The sequence below is a fragment of the Micropterus salmoides genome, unplaced genomic scaffold (assembly GCF_014851395.1).
Source record: "Micropterus salmoides isolate LMB-PRFRI ecotype aquatic unplaced genomic scaffold, ASM1485139v1 Ms_hic_scaffold_13, whole genome shotgun sequence".
In the NCBI taxonomy this organism is placed as follows: domain Eukaryota; kingdom Metazoa; phylum Chordata; class Actinopteri; order Centrarchiformes; family Centrarchidae; genus Micropterus; species Micropterus salmoides.
This window is the reverse complement of record NW_024040374.1, coordinates 27,375,850-27,391,815: the sequence shown is the minus strand read 5'-3', so window position 1 is coordinate 27,391,815 and position 15,966 is coordinate 27,375,850. Positions and strand designations below refer to the sequence as shown.

Below are 15,966 nucleotides of genomic sequence, written 5' to 3'. Positions count from 1 at the left end.
GTTTTGGTTTTATGACCTTTACTGTTTTGGTTCATTGTCATCAACCTCCTTTCCAACAGCAGCAGGGAGCTGTTTTTAATGAAACAATTGACAATGTACTGCGAAAAGTACTGTGTCAAAGCTAGCAACTAGCTGGTGAACATAGCAGAGCATTTAGCAGCTAAAGAGAGAGATATTTTCAGGAGTTGATGGAGACAAGAACTAAAAAGAGAGTGATTTTTGGCCATAAATTCATCAGGTGGAACTATCAGGCAGAGTTGTAGATTTGCAACTTGGACTCAAGGTGTAAGTCTCGAAATAGACTTGAGTTTTGACTTGATTTACTTCAGACTTGACTCCCGAAAGACTTGACTTGAGACTTATACAATAAAGTCTCAGGTTTTGATGAGGTTAAATGCCAGAACAATTAAAAAATATATCAGACAGGGCTAGGCTGGCTTCACATGCCTTTAACTTCAATATTTAATTATCATTTACTGTAAGCACTGAATTGACTTGGCATCTGCTATGTAAAAAAACAATATTTACACAGTTTTCAAAGGAAAATGTTGCTGTAAAAAGCCATGTCCTTTTGATGAGGACTTCAAGGACTTGAAACTTGACTTGAGATGTAACTATGACAGACATTTGACTTGCACTTGTCTCGAATGACTTGAAACTTGACTTGGACTTGCCCCAAAACTCTTAAATACAGCCCTGATAGTAGTTACTAGATAGTAGCACTTATTTGTTTCACATGTAGACTATGTAACCCGTAACCCTGTCCTTAGACTAGCTCCTAGCCCCCATGCCCAAAAATACTTGTTCTTCATGAAACACGCACTGTGAACACAATGTGAACATTGTGCCTCGAACCATGGCCGTTTAGCTGGTTCCAGTCTCGGACTGCCAGTGGTTTCCAGTGAATCAAGTGAGCTGCACAATCCAGAAAGACTGATTCACCATAAGAAAGAAATGGATGCATGAGTCAAAATGTTCTGTGTCTGAAGCAACCCAGAGAGAAATGCTGCAGTGGCACGAAGACAATGGCACCTGAGTCAGTAGTAAAGATCAGACACTGCATTGCCAGGCACAAGCGAGTTACCTATGAAAAGTTGGTTTCTTTCAGTCTACAATGTCAATGAGTAATTAACAATGTAGAAGAATGAGTAAGTGACAAATTAGTATGTGAAATGGCAGAGAGAGGTTAAATAATTCATACTGAAAACATGAGTTATTGGATAGATAGGTCAGCTGTGAAAGCCATAGGCTGTATGTTTTATACATACTAATATGCAGATGTCACACTAGTTTAGTCTCAGTTTGCCTGACTCTGTGCAACTCATACCCTCTTTTGTAAGGGAGCCATCTCGCTCTGACATCTCTCCATATGTCCATATGTGCATGTGTGTGTATTTCAGACATGTGTGCATACAATACTAATTAATTAATAACAGAGTGAAAAAGCATTGAATTTCCCCTTGTGGGATTAATAAAGTATGTCTTCTTAGTATTATTTACAGTTCCCTATATCTGCTTATTTCTTCTCTGTGAAAATAAATTCCTCTAAAAATTCCTTTCCACAACAACCCACACCATTTTCGTAACTAGTCAGCAATAGTATCCAAAGAATGCTTGTCATGAGGGTTTTACAAATTCTCAGTTAAAGCAACATACCAACAGGTGTATGTGAGGGAGTGAGCGAGCACAGCTGGGGAATTTTGTGGTCATGCCTCAGCATACAGGAATGTTTTATACAACACTTTATGGGCCCAGGTGTAAATGATGAGATACTTGACTCTTGGGATTGTGGAGTGAATAGTGCGCACTCGGGTGCTCAAAGGTCTGTGATTTTAAGATAATCATGAATCACTGTCACAGATTTTGAGAGGGGCCGAGCAGTCTATTTTTTAATTTTCTTCTTAATGAATATACAAAGCACAGTGGTGCAGAACCAAAATAAAGGTTATGTTTTCTAGACCTAAAGTGAACGTAGCTGAGGCCTGTAGATGTGAAGACAGTCAAATATACAGTAATTTTCATAATTAAAGCAACCCCCCGAAAAACAGGGAATCCCCCGACAGGGAATCTAATAAAGCACAGGGTCATGCTGACAGTCATACACTGTTTGACCACTGATGACTCTTGACACCGTCTCACCAAGACATGTAGCAGAAATTCCTTTAGATTTACACAAGTAATGCAAACCCACTGTTACTGATAGTGTGACAATGTAGTTTCTGAAAGTGAACTCTGAACTGCAAAATGTTCCCAGAAAGTGACAACGGACTTTCTGAAAAGCCCACTGTTACAATTAAGGATGGCTCTGTTCTATTCAAGTGCAGTAAACCAGCATGCACAATTCCAGGACCCTGCAACTGAAGCAGCTAGATGGAATTTAGCCATCATTAATTTCATTATTTAGGTTCATATTTTCCTTCTGTCACTTGTCGAACTGTCTTCTGTGAAAAAAATGCCCATGAACGAATTATTTTCTGCTCAGCGCAAAAAGTTTCCTTCACACACACATTTAACATGTATGCAAAAATTCATAGAACCATACAATGGGGACGTTTCTGTAGTTGGCTACTGCCCTCCAGTGTTTCAATGAAAGTATTGCGGTAGCACCTACCAGCGCAGTAGGAGGGCTCAATTGGTTCACTCGTAGGAGCCAAGCAGCCAGCACCAATCAGTTTCTTCTCTCTGAGCGGGAGACTCTGGAGGGACGGCTACAGACAGTCACGTGACAGACGGAGATAGCCGAAGGCAGCAGCTAGCTGCTCTGCACCATAGATTTTACTCTTTACTGTTTGGAACATGAATAATCAATGTCAAATACACAGCCAATGGCAGTAGTGGAAAGTACATTAATAAACAACCTATGTATAGCCATATAGCCAAATTAAAAACCAACTTTGAGTTATAGTTCATTGTCAAAACTGTACTTATTTACTGCAAACATAACATAATACATACGATAGTAAAGACTGAAATCCCAACATGTACATCTACTGTACATCCACCAGCTCCACCATTTAAAATGCTCCTCATATGTTGTGCATCAATATTGATAATGTCATATAATGTTACAAATAATGTAAAATATTATAACACTCCGAAGAGATGTTTCTCCAGTGGTAGCCAATTATCATATTATGGACAGCTGCCAGTGCTACTACTAGCAGATTAGCATGAGTGCTAACTCGGCTGCCTCCGTATGTGACTCTTGCTGCAGGTCGTACCAGTCCTCGACCGCCCCCCTCTTTCTTTCCTGGTGCAGGTTGGTCAGAATATCTCCGGAGCTTTGATTGGCCAGCGACCTGGGAGTCTCTTCTCTGATTGGTGGAATGAAACAGGGAGGTCCGGTCCTTGCTCAGCGTTCTTCCGGCTTACATGTTGGAAAAAAGAAAAGACGAATGGAAAAAATTGTAATCCACGAAACGACCATTGCTTAGTAACTCCGCGGTACGGTAACAACTGCACACATGTTGAAACGTGTTTGTTTATTTAGCCCTACGAAGTTTAAGACGTTGTACACTGTAGAGAGTTCAGGATTTTGCATGAAAAGCAAGCGGCACCAGGGTTAGCGATTCTAACGTTAGCCCGCTGCTAGCTAATATAGCTGGCTAACAAGGTAGTTTTTTAGTTTTAAGGTTACCGAACCAAAACCAGTGACCACATTGAGCATTATCTGATTGAGCAGATATCTCGATTGGTCATTTTGATGTAGGCAGTCGAAAAGTCGTTTTTGTACCTGCACACATTTGATATTTGATAAGCAACGATACAGCTGTTGTCGGGCAGTTTTGTCATATGTTATTGCCCATGTAACGGTAAACAAAGGTCCACAAAGAGGTTATTGTCTTGTTTTTCAAAGTAAAATGTATTTACGACGGTGTCCATTTTTATCAACACCAGTTGCTGAAGGTTAATGTTATCGACTTGCTACTTTGCTTGTTGGTAACCACAATATTCCGCAGCGCTTAGCCTGTTTTCGTCCCCGCACCGCCTGTTAAGGGTTAAACTGGTAGGCTTTTATTCTTGTAGCCGTCGTACGTGTTATACCGAATGCATTTATTCACTAACTTTCAACCTTAATGATGTATTCAATATGTATTATACTCTAATTGACCATCTTGTACAATCTTGCCACTATTTTAGGTCATAAAGAGTTAAAATGAGCTCCCAGCAATTCCCCCGACACGGGCTGCCTGCTTCCAGCGGGGGAGCTCCTCAGATCCCTGCTGCTGGAAACCTAGTGTCTGTCAATCAGCCGTCAAATACAGCAGGTAACTTATTGTCACTGAAATGACTTGCAATATATACTACATATATGGTGAGGAAGGCACATGTAAGTAAATGGTTCATCAAATTATTTTTCCTTAAGGGGGTGGAGAAGCGGACAGCAGCCGGGATGCTGATCATGGGCAGCACGATCATCCACCTGCTGGGGGCGGGGGAACCTTGGCCTTCAGAGATGAAAAGCAGGAGACTATGGTGGTCAGACCTTACCCACAAGTTCAGACGCATGGCCAGCCACAAGCTACTCCCCAAACCATGGCCATCCAGCCTGGCACACCTGTGACTGTACCTGCCCCCTCAGTCCACCTCCCACAGGGCCAGCCTCCAATCCTCACAGAGGGACAGATGAAGGTGATGATTACGTCTGTAACTTTTAAATCTTGCAGAAGCTTTTGTAAACTTATTGATAGTAAAATATACAGTGTCTTTACCATCTTAAGTGTGAAGTGAACACAGTTTAATCATACATAATTTGGCAAAGATATAATGCGTTCTGTGATTAGACAACAATAAACTGTCAATCCCTAAGGTTGATTTATTAACTCAAAGTCCATGTAAGATAACCTTATTGGAGTTGGAAGATTGGTTGGACCGATTGTCAGGAGGAGTCGGGGCTAATGAGGGACCAACATTCTGTACTGGTGATCTTGAATTTTGAAAGGATTCAGCAAGTAACAACAGTCAGAGTTGGACAGGTTTCATTTGCTTAATATCACAACGCTTGGTCTGTTTGGGCTTGTTTCGTGTCAGCTGGTCTGACAATGACATTTGAGATCAAACTTGGCAGCAGCCAATGGCAGATTAGCTCAAGAGGAACGACAATGTAATGAACAGGAAAAGTAAAACTTCCAGTTCTGTTTTCAGTCTAACTTGGTAGAGATTGTCCATCTTCATGTAGTTCTTGTTATGTAATTTCTTTTGGAGGGATGAAACCTGTGACTGAAGATATTTCTCTTACAATATAACTTCCGAATGACCTGCTTTGTTATATATTTTTAAACATGCAGGTTACTTAATTCAACTGGACTGGAGCGTTTCTAGTAGACATGTTAAGAGCCTAAGTTTCTAATTTTTATATTTAGATAATTTTTTTGTTTGAATAGACCTTCTGCTCAATTAGTAATGCATCTGGAACAAAGACGTGCTTGATCTTGAAGTGGCAACTTCATTAAGAGAGAGGCCATGTGGAAACAGTCTAACTTTTTTTTATTTTTTTTTTTTATTCAACAGTATTGTACTGCAACATGTGGTTGAATGTGTGCATGGATTGTGTAGTTAAAGTATACTGTTGGGAGGTGGATGTGCACAGTTTCATATTGCAATTTGTTGGATTTAGTAAACAACTTTTTTTTATAGCACTGCTCCTAACACCTATCATGCCTTTCTTTAGGCTGTCCTGAAGTCACCTATGCCAAGTCGTCTTATTGCCCCAGCACCAGCTTCCAACCAGGGTCATATCCCTATACCTCCCAAGGTGCCTGGTCACATTACTGTCACCATAGAGAGCAGTATTGCCCCAACCCCATCTATTCCTGTGGCAACTATCAGTGGTCAGCAGGTGAGTGAACTGTGTGTTAACTGTTACTCTATGTTATTGTTCCATTCTTGCTGATGACTCAAGTTGCTGGCTGCTTTCATTGTGTTTCAGGGTCACTCCAGCAACTTACACCACCTGATGCCAGCTAACATTCAGATCATCAGGGGCAGTGCCCCTGCACTGCAGATTGGAACCCCTGCGGTCCCTCCCCAGACCTTTACATCCCATTTACCCCGAGGTATGTTGACGAACAGGATCCCAGTCTGAAGTTTGCTTGTCCTTGAAACAGTAATCCATTTACCACTCATTTGTAGCAGTGCATTTGTCTAGATCAGTCCTATTTGTTCCCTGTAGGGGCTGCTGCAGCAGCTGTTATGTCCAGCTCCAAAACTGTCCTGCGGCCAGCCACTGGAGCAAGCGCGGGTCCCGGCCAGCCCACAGTGCAGCACATAATCCACCAGACTATTCAGGTGCTCAGGTGTACTTTCATCTGTGTTGATATTGTGTTGGACATTTAAAAACATTGTGTGTAACGGTGCCATAACTCTCTGTCCACAGTCCCGCCCTGCTGTAACAACGTCTACAGCCGTGCTTCCAACTGTGGTGGCCCCCATTTCTGCAACGAGAACTCAGTCCCCAGTTATCAGTCCAACAGTAACACACTCTGCAGAGGTGGCACATGGGTACGTAGCAGTCTAAGAATTTATTGACTTATTATCATTATTATCACCCATTCATGACTGGACCAAAATAATCACGTGACAAACGCTGTTGGAGGACAGTAAAAATGGTCTGAGGCGTAATATTTACTAAAAACAGGCCTTGCACTGACTCAAAGTCATTTTGACATATACTTTACTTGGGCGGACATGGTTGAAATTTTACATTACAGAGCGACAGTGAACGCACCACTGCAGATGTCACTCACTAACATTAGTTTCGGTTTCAACCCACATGCTGAGTCACGGAAGAGTTTATTAAACACGCCGACTTAATGAAATGTACTGCTGATGGAGAAAGTCAGCCATACAGGGAGAGAGAGACAGAAAGAGGCGGAGCAAGCCGGCGGGTCTCATTTATAAACGATGCATACTTACAAAACAGGGCTTGAGACGTGCGTATGCCATTTCTAAAGCAAAGGTTGTGATCTATAAAAAAACAAACTTGATGAGAAAATGTGCAGCCCTGTAAGTAAACATTGAGCCATGCGTACGCGCATAAAGAGGAGTAAAGAGAAACAGCGACTCATGGCAGAAGGATGAAACGGTTTTAAATGAATAGGCCTACTATTGTGTCAAAGAGTATTATAGGCTTAATGCCTTTCTGAAAAAACAAACACCAGTTTGACTTTCCCTGAAGTGCGCAAAAAAACACACAATTTAAGATCATTTGCAGCAGAAAAAGATCCAGATTTAGGATAATAAACACAAACGGAGCGTGAAAGTACGTTTTTTTTTTTTTTACCCACCAAACTTGCTTCACCAAAAGGAACGTCAGTGTCACACTGAGTAAAATTTCATTTTGTAGCTTTTCTGTCAGATTTTGCCTCCTTTTCTTCATGCAGTCAGGATGTATTAATATTAATGAGGGGCGTTTCACTGACCATTTGGTAACTATGGGCGTTTGAAGGGTCGGACATGGAACTCCCTCAGATGTGCCACATTTCAACTTGATTGTGATTTATTAAGGGAACTAAGGGAAGGTTTTCTAAGTCTGAATATTTTTGGGTGTTTGACATTTTTGGCTTTTTACAAAACGTTATGGTATCCTTAATTTTCCAACAGGCATTTGTAAACTGACCATCATAGATGTAATAGTGGCAACTTACTATCCTCGGAGACACCGTAGAGTAGAGCCCGACCGATATGGTATTTTTAAGTCCGATACCGATATATTTTGAGGATTTTTAAATCTGATATGCTGATAAATCAGCCGATATTCTTTTCCCCCTTATTTTAAGAAACACATAACATAAACAAAGATTATGCCTAACATTTGTTATGTTGAGACCTCACCAAGATACCATGACATAATGCAGTTTAAAAATAAACTTTGTTATCGTTAGAAATAGCACTTTGAACAAAAGTACAACAAAATATATTAGTTTTGATAAATAAGAGTCAAACATATAAAACTACAGAAAACATTTTAAAAATATCTGATTTATTATAAATTATTACTAGTACTACTACTAGAACATTAAATTAAATAGTGTATGTGTTGACAGAAACTATAAAAAATACCAATATAGTACTATTTCTAAAACTAATATCATATATCATCTCTCATGTCATTGCTATCGTAATAATGATAAACGGGGCTCTCCTACATAAGCAAATAATTGTGTACATATTATAAATGTACTCTATCGGCTATTAGAAAAGCCGATGCAGATATATTGATAACAATAAATTGCTCGGGCTCTACTATAGAGTGATGTGTACTGGACCACATTTTGAAGGAAAGAAAAAATCTTAAGTTAGGCTCAGTTTCTGTATACGGTTTACCTATTTTTGTTCCTCTGGTCTATAGATATTTGTCTAAATTTAAGGACAAAATCTGCTTCTTAAGCAAACATCCAGTTTTCATAAAAGATAGCAGTGGTTCCAAACCTTTTTGGCTTGTGACCCCTTAAAGCAAAGCAGTGTCTACTTGCAAACTGTCATCAGAGGTTACGACGTTAGGCTTGATAGTTCAACTGAAGAGTGTTTTTTCTGTCTCATATTGTTTCATTTGATGGGCCTGAAGAGGGTAGAGTTTTTAATATATAGCAAAAAGAGAAATTTCAGTAAAAAGAAAAATGTCCTTTGTGTAACATGGGGAAGATTTCTGCACAGACTATTCCCTTTGGACTTTGTCAAACCTTGCCTGTGCCTGATTTAATGCACTAAAGGGACATGATTTTTTTTTCTTTCAGGCGTCCAGGGCTGACCATTCACCCCCCTCCAGCCACTGTCAGTATTCAGAGGTCTCAGACATCCCGTGACACCGCCACACGGATCACGCTGCCGTCTCACCCTGCAATTGGGGCTCAAAAGCCTCAGCCTCCGCACACCATGACACAGGTCACTGCCTCTTGATGGCTGCCTACAAAAATAATGAATAGTCATTTTATACAGTGACTGAAATATTTGCTCTTATTTTTTGTTCCCCACAGAAGCCCATCTTCAGTCCTGTCACACCAGTAGCTGCAGCAACTGTGGCACCAATTGTTGCCACTAACACTGTTCCATCCACCACCACAATGGGTATTGGCTTTTTGTTTATTCCACAAGCTAGTCACACCACTTGAAGAAAAAACTAAACTGCAAATTGAGCAGGTATTCTCACACAAATATTGATCACCTTGTTGTCTTCATGTCAAGGCACTGTGCCACATACCCAGATGACCAGTAACACTATTGTCACCATGACGATGGCCTCACACTCCTCTCATGCTACAGCAGTGACCACGTCCGCCATCCCTGTTGGTAAGTTAGCCATTTTGTCTCTTTGGTAAGAACACTGCTGTGTGCTACATAAGCACGGGGTGTTAATTGTGATGGCAATTCAAGTGTTCAGATAAACAGCTCAGGCAAACACTTTTGAATTTTATTCAAGTCTTCTGCAGAAGGACTCACAGCAACACACTGCTTTATACACGTATGCTCGGATGAGTGAGGAGAGCTCCGTGAGCCTGTTATTTATCCAGCTTTAGGGTCAATCATATCATCCCACAGAGACACGTTTTGTCCCTGAAGTCTGGATAACACAGAGAACAGAGATATTTTGACTGTTACGTTTACACAGATTCAGTACCACAACACAGATGAGTCTCCCTAAGTCCAGCGTTACATGCAATAAGTTTGGAATTCCCATTACATAATCTAAATCAATTCGGTGTGTTTCAGTAAGTCTTTCTCTTAACCATTCCCTGGTGTTGTTCACAGCAAAGGTGGTCCCTCAGCCCATTGCCCACTCTTCATCCCGCGTGCAGGCTGACTATCCTGGAGAGAGAGCCAACCTCATCCCGATCCCAGGCCATCGGTCATCTCCTAACCCCATCACCGTGGAAGCAAGAAGTGACAACAGGTGAGCGCACAATTTACACGGTTCTTCCATGTTTTAGTGATAAGGTGACAGAGACATCTGAGGGGAATCTGTATTCTCAACTGATATGTCTACAGTAGCTATCTACTTCTGTGTCTTTTACCTACCACAAACACTAGAGAGTTATATTCCTGCAAAGAGCTCTGTCGTACTGCCTGCTTGCTCTCAGTTTATATTTGCTCATCTACACAAATAAGGTCGCTTTGGGCAAACCGAAACAGTCAAGTTGTATACATTAGGGTTGGGCGATGTCTACAAAATTTCCATCGGACAATGTCACGATGTCAATGACAATCACGATGCCGGCTCAAAATCATGATGTCTGTCTGCTATGGACGATGGCACCGTCTATCGGCCCAACCCTAATATACATAGCTTTGTGCTGACCGATAACTCGTATTTTCATTGTCACCGCGATATGAAAATTGCGATAAACACATCGCAAAAGACCGCTTGAAACGCGCCGAATAAGAATACTCAGGATGGGCACTGAAACATGATAGGAAATGAGTCCCAGGGCTGAAGACTATTTATTAAACGTTTACAATGTTCACTATTTTAGTTTAGCATTTAAAATATTGACCTGATGATGGCAGTGGATGAGAAGTCGGGGAATCACCAAAATATTTGTAATTCATCTTGAGAAAATGTGATGGCAGTCCATCTAGTAGTTAGTGAGTTATTTCAGTCTGACTCTGGACCAACATGATCAACCAACCGACCCTCATGCCGCCAGTGTGGCTAAAACTAGGGAAAGACCTATTGATGATAAAAGGATAAAACTGTCCTCCTGGATAGAATATATTGTTTTACCAGCCGATATTAATATGTTTATGGAAGCGGATTTCAACCTCCTCATTGTGGAAAATAATAGAGAGGTTGTTTTGTAATTATAACTTCTGTATAAATGTATAGATATGGAGAATTTATAAAACGATTATGAAATGATTAGAGCCATATCATGTGATAAGTAGGAAATTATCTTATGTACTGATACATTTATTCAGATAACGATTGTTTAATCTTGTATATTTTCTTTTGAAGGTCTTCTGTGCCTGTGCAGTTCCAGTATTTCCTGCCGGCGTACTCCTCGTCATACCCTCTGACACACACCTACACCCCCATCAGCAGCTCTGTTTCTGCCATCCGCCAGTATCCTGGTAAGCACCACTTACCAGTGTTGTTTTACTGGCAGCCACAGCTAACTACTGTAGTGACTGGTGAAAAGTGCAACATACCCTTTTTTTATTTGACTAAAAAATAAAAGTTTGAGCTGTGAGGTGTTGACAGATATAGTGAATTTGATTAAACATGACAGCATTAAGATCTCATTTTAACTTTATTTTCCGCCTCAATAAGTTACTCCTCAAGCTCCGAGTTCAGCACTGCCCACCCAAGCAGGAGTAGGCGTGGCAACCACTGTCCATCTAAACCACATGCAGCTGATGGCAGTCGATCGGATTGGCCTCCCATCTGCACAAATCAGCACCCAGGGGATCCAGCCCGCGCCAATCGCCGCACAGGGCATTCAGCCTGCACCGATAGGCGTGCAGGGCCTGCATACGTCTGCACCAATCACCACACAAGGACTACAGCAGGCACCAATAGTCACTCAGCAGCAGCAGCAAGCGCAGTCTGAAGCAAAACCCGGTAATTACCTACCTCAGTAAAAACAACACGGTGTTTGCGTGCCTCACTGAGTTGTGTGGGCTCTTTGTAACATGTGTTTATTTCATTCAGGGGTTGTTCTGGCTGATGGCTTTGTAGCTAGCCCAATCAGCAGCACATTCAGCACCACCCAGCCAGTAGCCACAATGGTGCAGGCACATCCCCAGGGAGGAGTAGGAGGGACTCCTACCCTGGTCTCCTCCCCTAGACCCAGCATCCTCCGAAAGAAGCCTGCTAATGAAGGGTGAGTACATTACCAGCACGTGAGACAGTGAACCTTGTGCAAGAATATTTTTGTATTTGTCTCCTAAACCTCTCTCACATCTTTCTGTATGGTTTGCTTGTACGAGTGCTCCAAGTCAGATTCACCAAACTTTCTTTTAACAGCACGAATGTGTCTTAAATAGCTTGTTTCAGCCTGATTTAATACCACCAGTAGATGCATGTCTGTGAGATTCGATCATTAGCGTAATCACAATAAAGAAGGATTGTTTGATGAGAAAGTCTTTCTAAAGCTGACCTAGATGTGAGGAGATCAAAGTCATGGAGATAGAGAATATAATACAGTAATTGATGTCTCAGTAAATTTACAAGCTATCGTATTTTACTTGTATGCTCAATCTAACAACAAATCTGTGTATACTTGCTTGAGGTCAGTTGGCTTTTTATGGACTATAGACTACTGTAATGCACAAAATGAATGTAAAAAAACAAATGACATTTCTAGAGAGTATCTCCTGCTTATTTTCTGAATCATTACATGTTGTGGTAACCTAATTTTTAAACCATTGCTCAGCCCTAAAATTACACCTAGTCTGGAAACTGGGTTTTCGACTGCTCTGTACAGTAATGCATCACCTGACTAGCTAAATATTTAATTTTTTATTTTTCGTTTTTGTGTTTCAGCTGTGTTCGTAAGAACCTGATCCCCGCCCAGCCCAGTGAACCCAGTAGTGGCAGAATTGAGAGTGCCATGAGAGGAGCAGGATCTCCCCGACCTGCGGGGTGAGCCTATAATCACTCATCACATCACTTGCATCCATGTTCATGTCCTGTTACGATATGAGTCTGTAACCTGACACTTGGGATTCCTCCCTCAGCGTGAAACCCAAAGCTGAGATGCACATGGCGGTGGCGCCTCCTGTCATGGCTACAGTAGAAGCACTGCCTTCTCAGGGAGGAGAGCAGCAGGCCATGTCCTCAAACGCCCAGCACCTTGCCCAAGCAATCCCCACCATGCTCGCCACGCCGGGGCCTGTACCTCCCTCCCAGGCCTCCACTGTCCTCTCCGCCCTGCCTGCATCCATGGCTGTAACTCCCCCTGTTCCAGCTTCAATGGCCAACACCGTGGCCTCCCCCACTCAGCCAGCAGCCAGTAGCACTGCAGCCTGTGCTGCCAGCTCTGCCTGCCCAGATTTGAAAATTAAGCAGGAGGTGGAGACCATGGACACCTCCCAGCCAGGTGAGGAGCCTGTCAGTCACCAGTGACATTTATTAATGTGAAATTATAGGAAAGTGATATAAGGAAGCTGGAATATACAGGTAAGTTAACACTGTTTTTATCTCTTCCCCTGAGATCCAAATGTGAACTTGTCTTCAGGCCCAGCCCTCACCACTCAGACCTCCACCCTGAACACTCCTGCCACAGGAGATCTGATCCCTGGGGCCTCCCCGAGGAAGAAGCCCCGCAAGCAGCAGCATGTTATTTCTACAGAGGAGAGCGAGATGGTCGAGACCAACAGCACGGATGAGGAGAAGGCCCCGGGCAGGCCCATCACCGGCAGGGCTGAGAGGCGCGAATCTCCACCAAGGGAATATGTTGGTATGTAATGTAATGCCATTCAGTGTCAGTGGTGATATTGCGTGTTATCAGCACAATCACTTCAACACTGGCTTTTGTCTTCCAGATGAAGAAGGAGTGCGTTATGTACCAGTCAGGCCTCGACCACCTGTTACTCTTCTGCGGCACTACAGGAACCCCTGGAAAGCTGCTTACCACCACTTCCAGAGGTACAGCGACATCCGGGTCAAAGGTCAGTAGCTTCCTGCTCAAAGCCAAAAATACTTTACATACAGCTAACAAGGATGGACAATAGGGGCTTTTTATTTCTTACAACAATCCTTTGCTTTTCTCTCAGAGGAGAAGAAGGGCAGTTTACAGGATATGGCCAACCAGAGGGGAGTGGCATGCAGAGCTCAAGGCTGGAAGATTCACCTGTGTGCTGCACAGTTAAGGCAGCTGGTGAGTGCCGGCCCCCAGACAGCAAAAATATAACTCTGTAGGACTCTTGGACGTTCAGTGATATAAGACAGACAGACAGGTTATATATTATCCCAAATACTTCTGCTTGTCCATGTGTTAGAGAGAAAATCCCCTTGAACTCCTTGCAACATGATAACTATGATAATATAAGACAAATGTTGGTTCAAATTAAAATGTTATAACAACATGACCATATTTACAGACCAAAGCGAGGTGAGCGCAGGCAGCGTTTGGAACTGATGTCTTTCAGCAAAACTGTGCAGAGAGAAAAACATTCTGGTACACTGTCTTTAATTTTTTTTTAGTGGACTTCTGTAAACACAGTGTTTATGTTACTTGATCTACAGTCAAGTTTGGAGCATGATGTGTACAGCCGCCTCTCCACCCTTCAAGAGGGCCTGATTCCTAAGAAGAGAGCAGGAGCTGATGATGACCTTCACCGAATCAACGAGCTTATACAGGTAAGGTTGTTACGGCATTTCTCACTGTTTGACTACATCTTCAGAGTGAGTGGATATATAATATTGTGAGATAAGCAGCCCTTCCTGATGCCAAAACTGCAGAAACATCGCAACTGAACCGTGAAGGAGCATGATGTTGGCTTAATTTTACAACTGACAAAAATGTCAGTTATTTGGTGAAACTCATCTGCATTAATAAGGCTTATGAGGGCTGCTCCCAAGTCATCGGCTTTACCAACAAGTCATTTGTGTGTTTGTCCACAGGGTAACATGCAGCGCTGTAAGCTGGTGATGGACCAGGTGACAGAGGCCAGAGACACCATGATGAAAGTGCTCGACCACAAGGAGAAAGTGCTGAAGCTGCTCAACAAGAACGGCGGCGTCAAGAAATCCTCCAAACTGAAGCGTAAAGAACGGGCATGAGCGGGGCGGCGGTGGTGGTGGGGAGCTATTCACTCTGTCGACAACTGCCACCGTCTCCTCTAAAGGGGTGAAGGAACTGCTCAAAAGTTGGTGCTATGATTTGCTGCATACAATCGCACGCACCCTCCCTATCTGCCTGAGAGCGGACAGAGAAGTGACAGAAGGGCAGAAATCAGGAATAGGAGCATTGTAGTTTGCATTAGAGCCCCCACCACCACCACCACTTGTTCATTTTTGAAGAGACCATTTGTACTAACTTAATTTCTCCCACTTCTTTTAAGACCATGTTTGACCTGGCGCATTGTGTATCTTTGATATTTGGCACTAAATGCAGGTGCAGTGAATACATGTAAGTATTTCAGTTAAGGAGAGTTACTGAAAAAATCATTTAAAAAGAGTCCTTTTAGTAAGCGGTGCGTATACAGACTAATCTCAGTCGTGCTCTTTTCATGAATCTGTGCCTTCATTTTGTCGGTGTACATGAAATGGACGGACGTGTGAAAGCTCTTCATCATTCAAAGGAAAGCGTCAATTTCACTGCTTCCCCTTTTACTCCGAACATCCTGCACCTGGAATTTTTTTTTAGTTCACATTTGTTCATCTAGTATGGGTAAACAGTTGCCTATCAGCCACAAGTTTAGGTGTCATCTAAAAGATAAAGGAATACTTACATGGGTTGAGGTAAAAAAAAAAAAAAAAGTGAGAGAAGGAACCTAAATGTGCCACATTTAATTGATTTAATATACAAAAAAGCTCTTAAAGGATTAATAGTGTCATTAGATGGTTATCTGGAAGTGAGGGTTTAGTGCATATGTGTAATGCCAAGTTAACTTTACATTTAAAACTGCTATGAATCATCTACTTAATCCAAAGTAAATGGATGTCCTGGTAGTAAAAAAACAATATTTTCATTTGGTTTCAGACAGTAGATTGCTTGAAAGAAAGAGAGCGAGTATGCTCGTGTGACTGGTGGACTGAATTGATGTAAATCACTGTAAATGTGCTTTAGGTTTTCCATTGACCTGGTTCTTTTCAAGTTTTGTACTCGATACTTTTTTTGCTGTGTGATGTGTGCCGCTTCATTTTAGAGAGTGTACACTATGAGATGAAGTGAGCCTGAAACATCCAGCTACTGTACATTGCTTTCTGTCTGTGTTATTATAGTAAAGATACTTAAACAATACCAGATACACCGTTTGTAGTGTACTTTTTTTCAATTTGGTTTCTCATTCTGATGTCCATTT

The 15,966-nt window shown here is 42.1% G+C and overlaps 1 protein-coding gene across 2 annotated transcripts; it reads left to right on the top strand.

The window, feature by feature from the left end:
* The first annotated feature begins 3,316 nt into the window (after nucleotides 1-3,316).
* On the top strand, nucleotides 3,317-15,910 carry sap130a (Sin3A-associated protein a). Of its 2 annotated transcripts, none has more exons than XM_038716687.1 (21): nucleotides 3,317-3,444; nucleotides 4,141-4,268; nucleotides 4,367-4,632; nucleotides 5,672-5,839; nucleotides 5,930-6,056; nucleotides 6,173-6,288; nucleotides 6,377-6,501; nucleotides 8,736-8,883; nucleotides 8,976-9,066; nucleotides 9,184-9,288; nucleotides 9,748-9,889; nucleotides 10,952-11,067; nucleotides 11,267-11,557; nucleotides 11,648-11,819; nucleotides 12,482-12,580; nucleotides 12,676-13,037; nucleotides 13,152-13,397; nucleotides 13,483-13,608; nucleotides 13,714-13,817; nucleotides 14,186-14,299; nucleotides 14,564-15,910. In XM_038716687.1, exons 2-21 carry the CDS (start codon nucleotides 4,157-4,159, stop codon nucleotides 14,720-14,722), a joined length of 3,189 nt encoding a protein of 1,062 aa, XP_038572615.1. In that variant the 5' UTR covers nucleotides 3,317-3,444; nucleotides 4,141-4,156; the 3' UTR covers nucleotides 14,723-15,910. The 2 variants fall into 2 exon arrangements, with proteins under 2 accessions (XP_038572615.1, XP_038572617.1); XM_038716689.1 differs by having other exon boundaries at nucleotides 13,176-13,397; nucleotides 14,564-14,722.
* The last annotated feature ends 56 nt before the right edge of the window (nucleotides 15,911-15,966 follow it).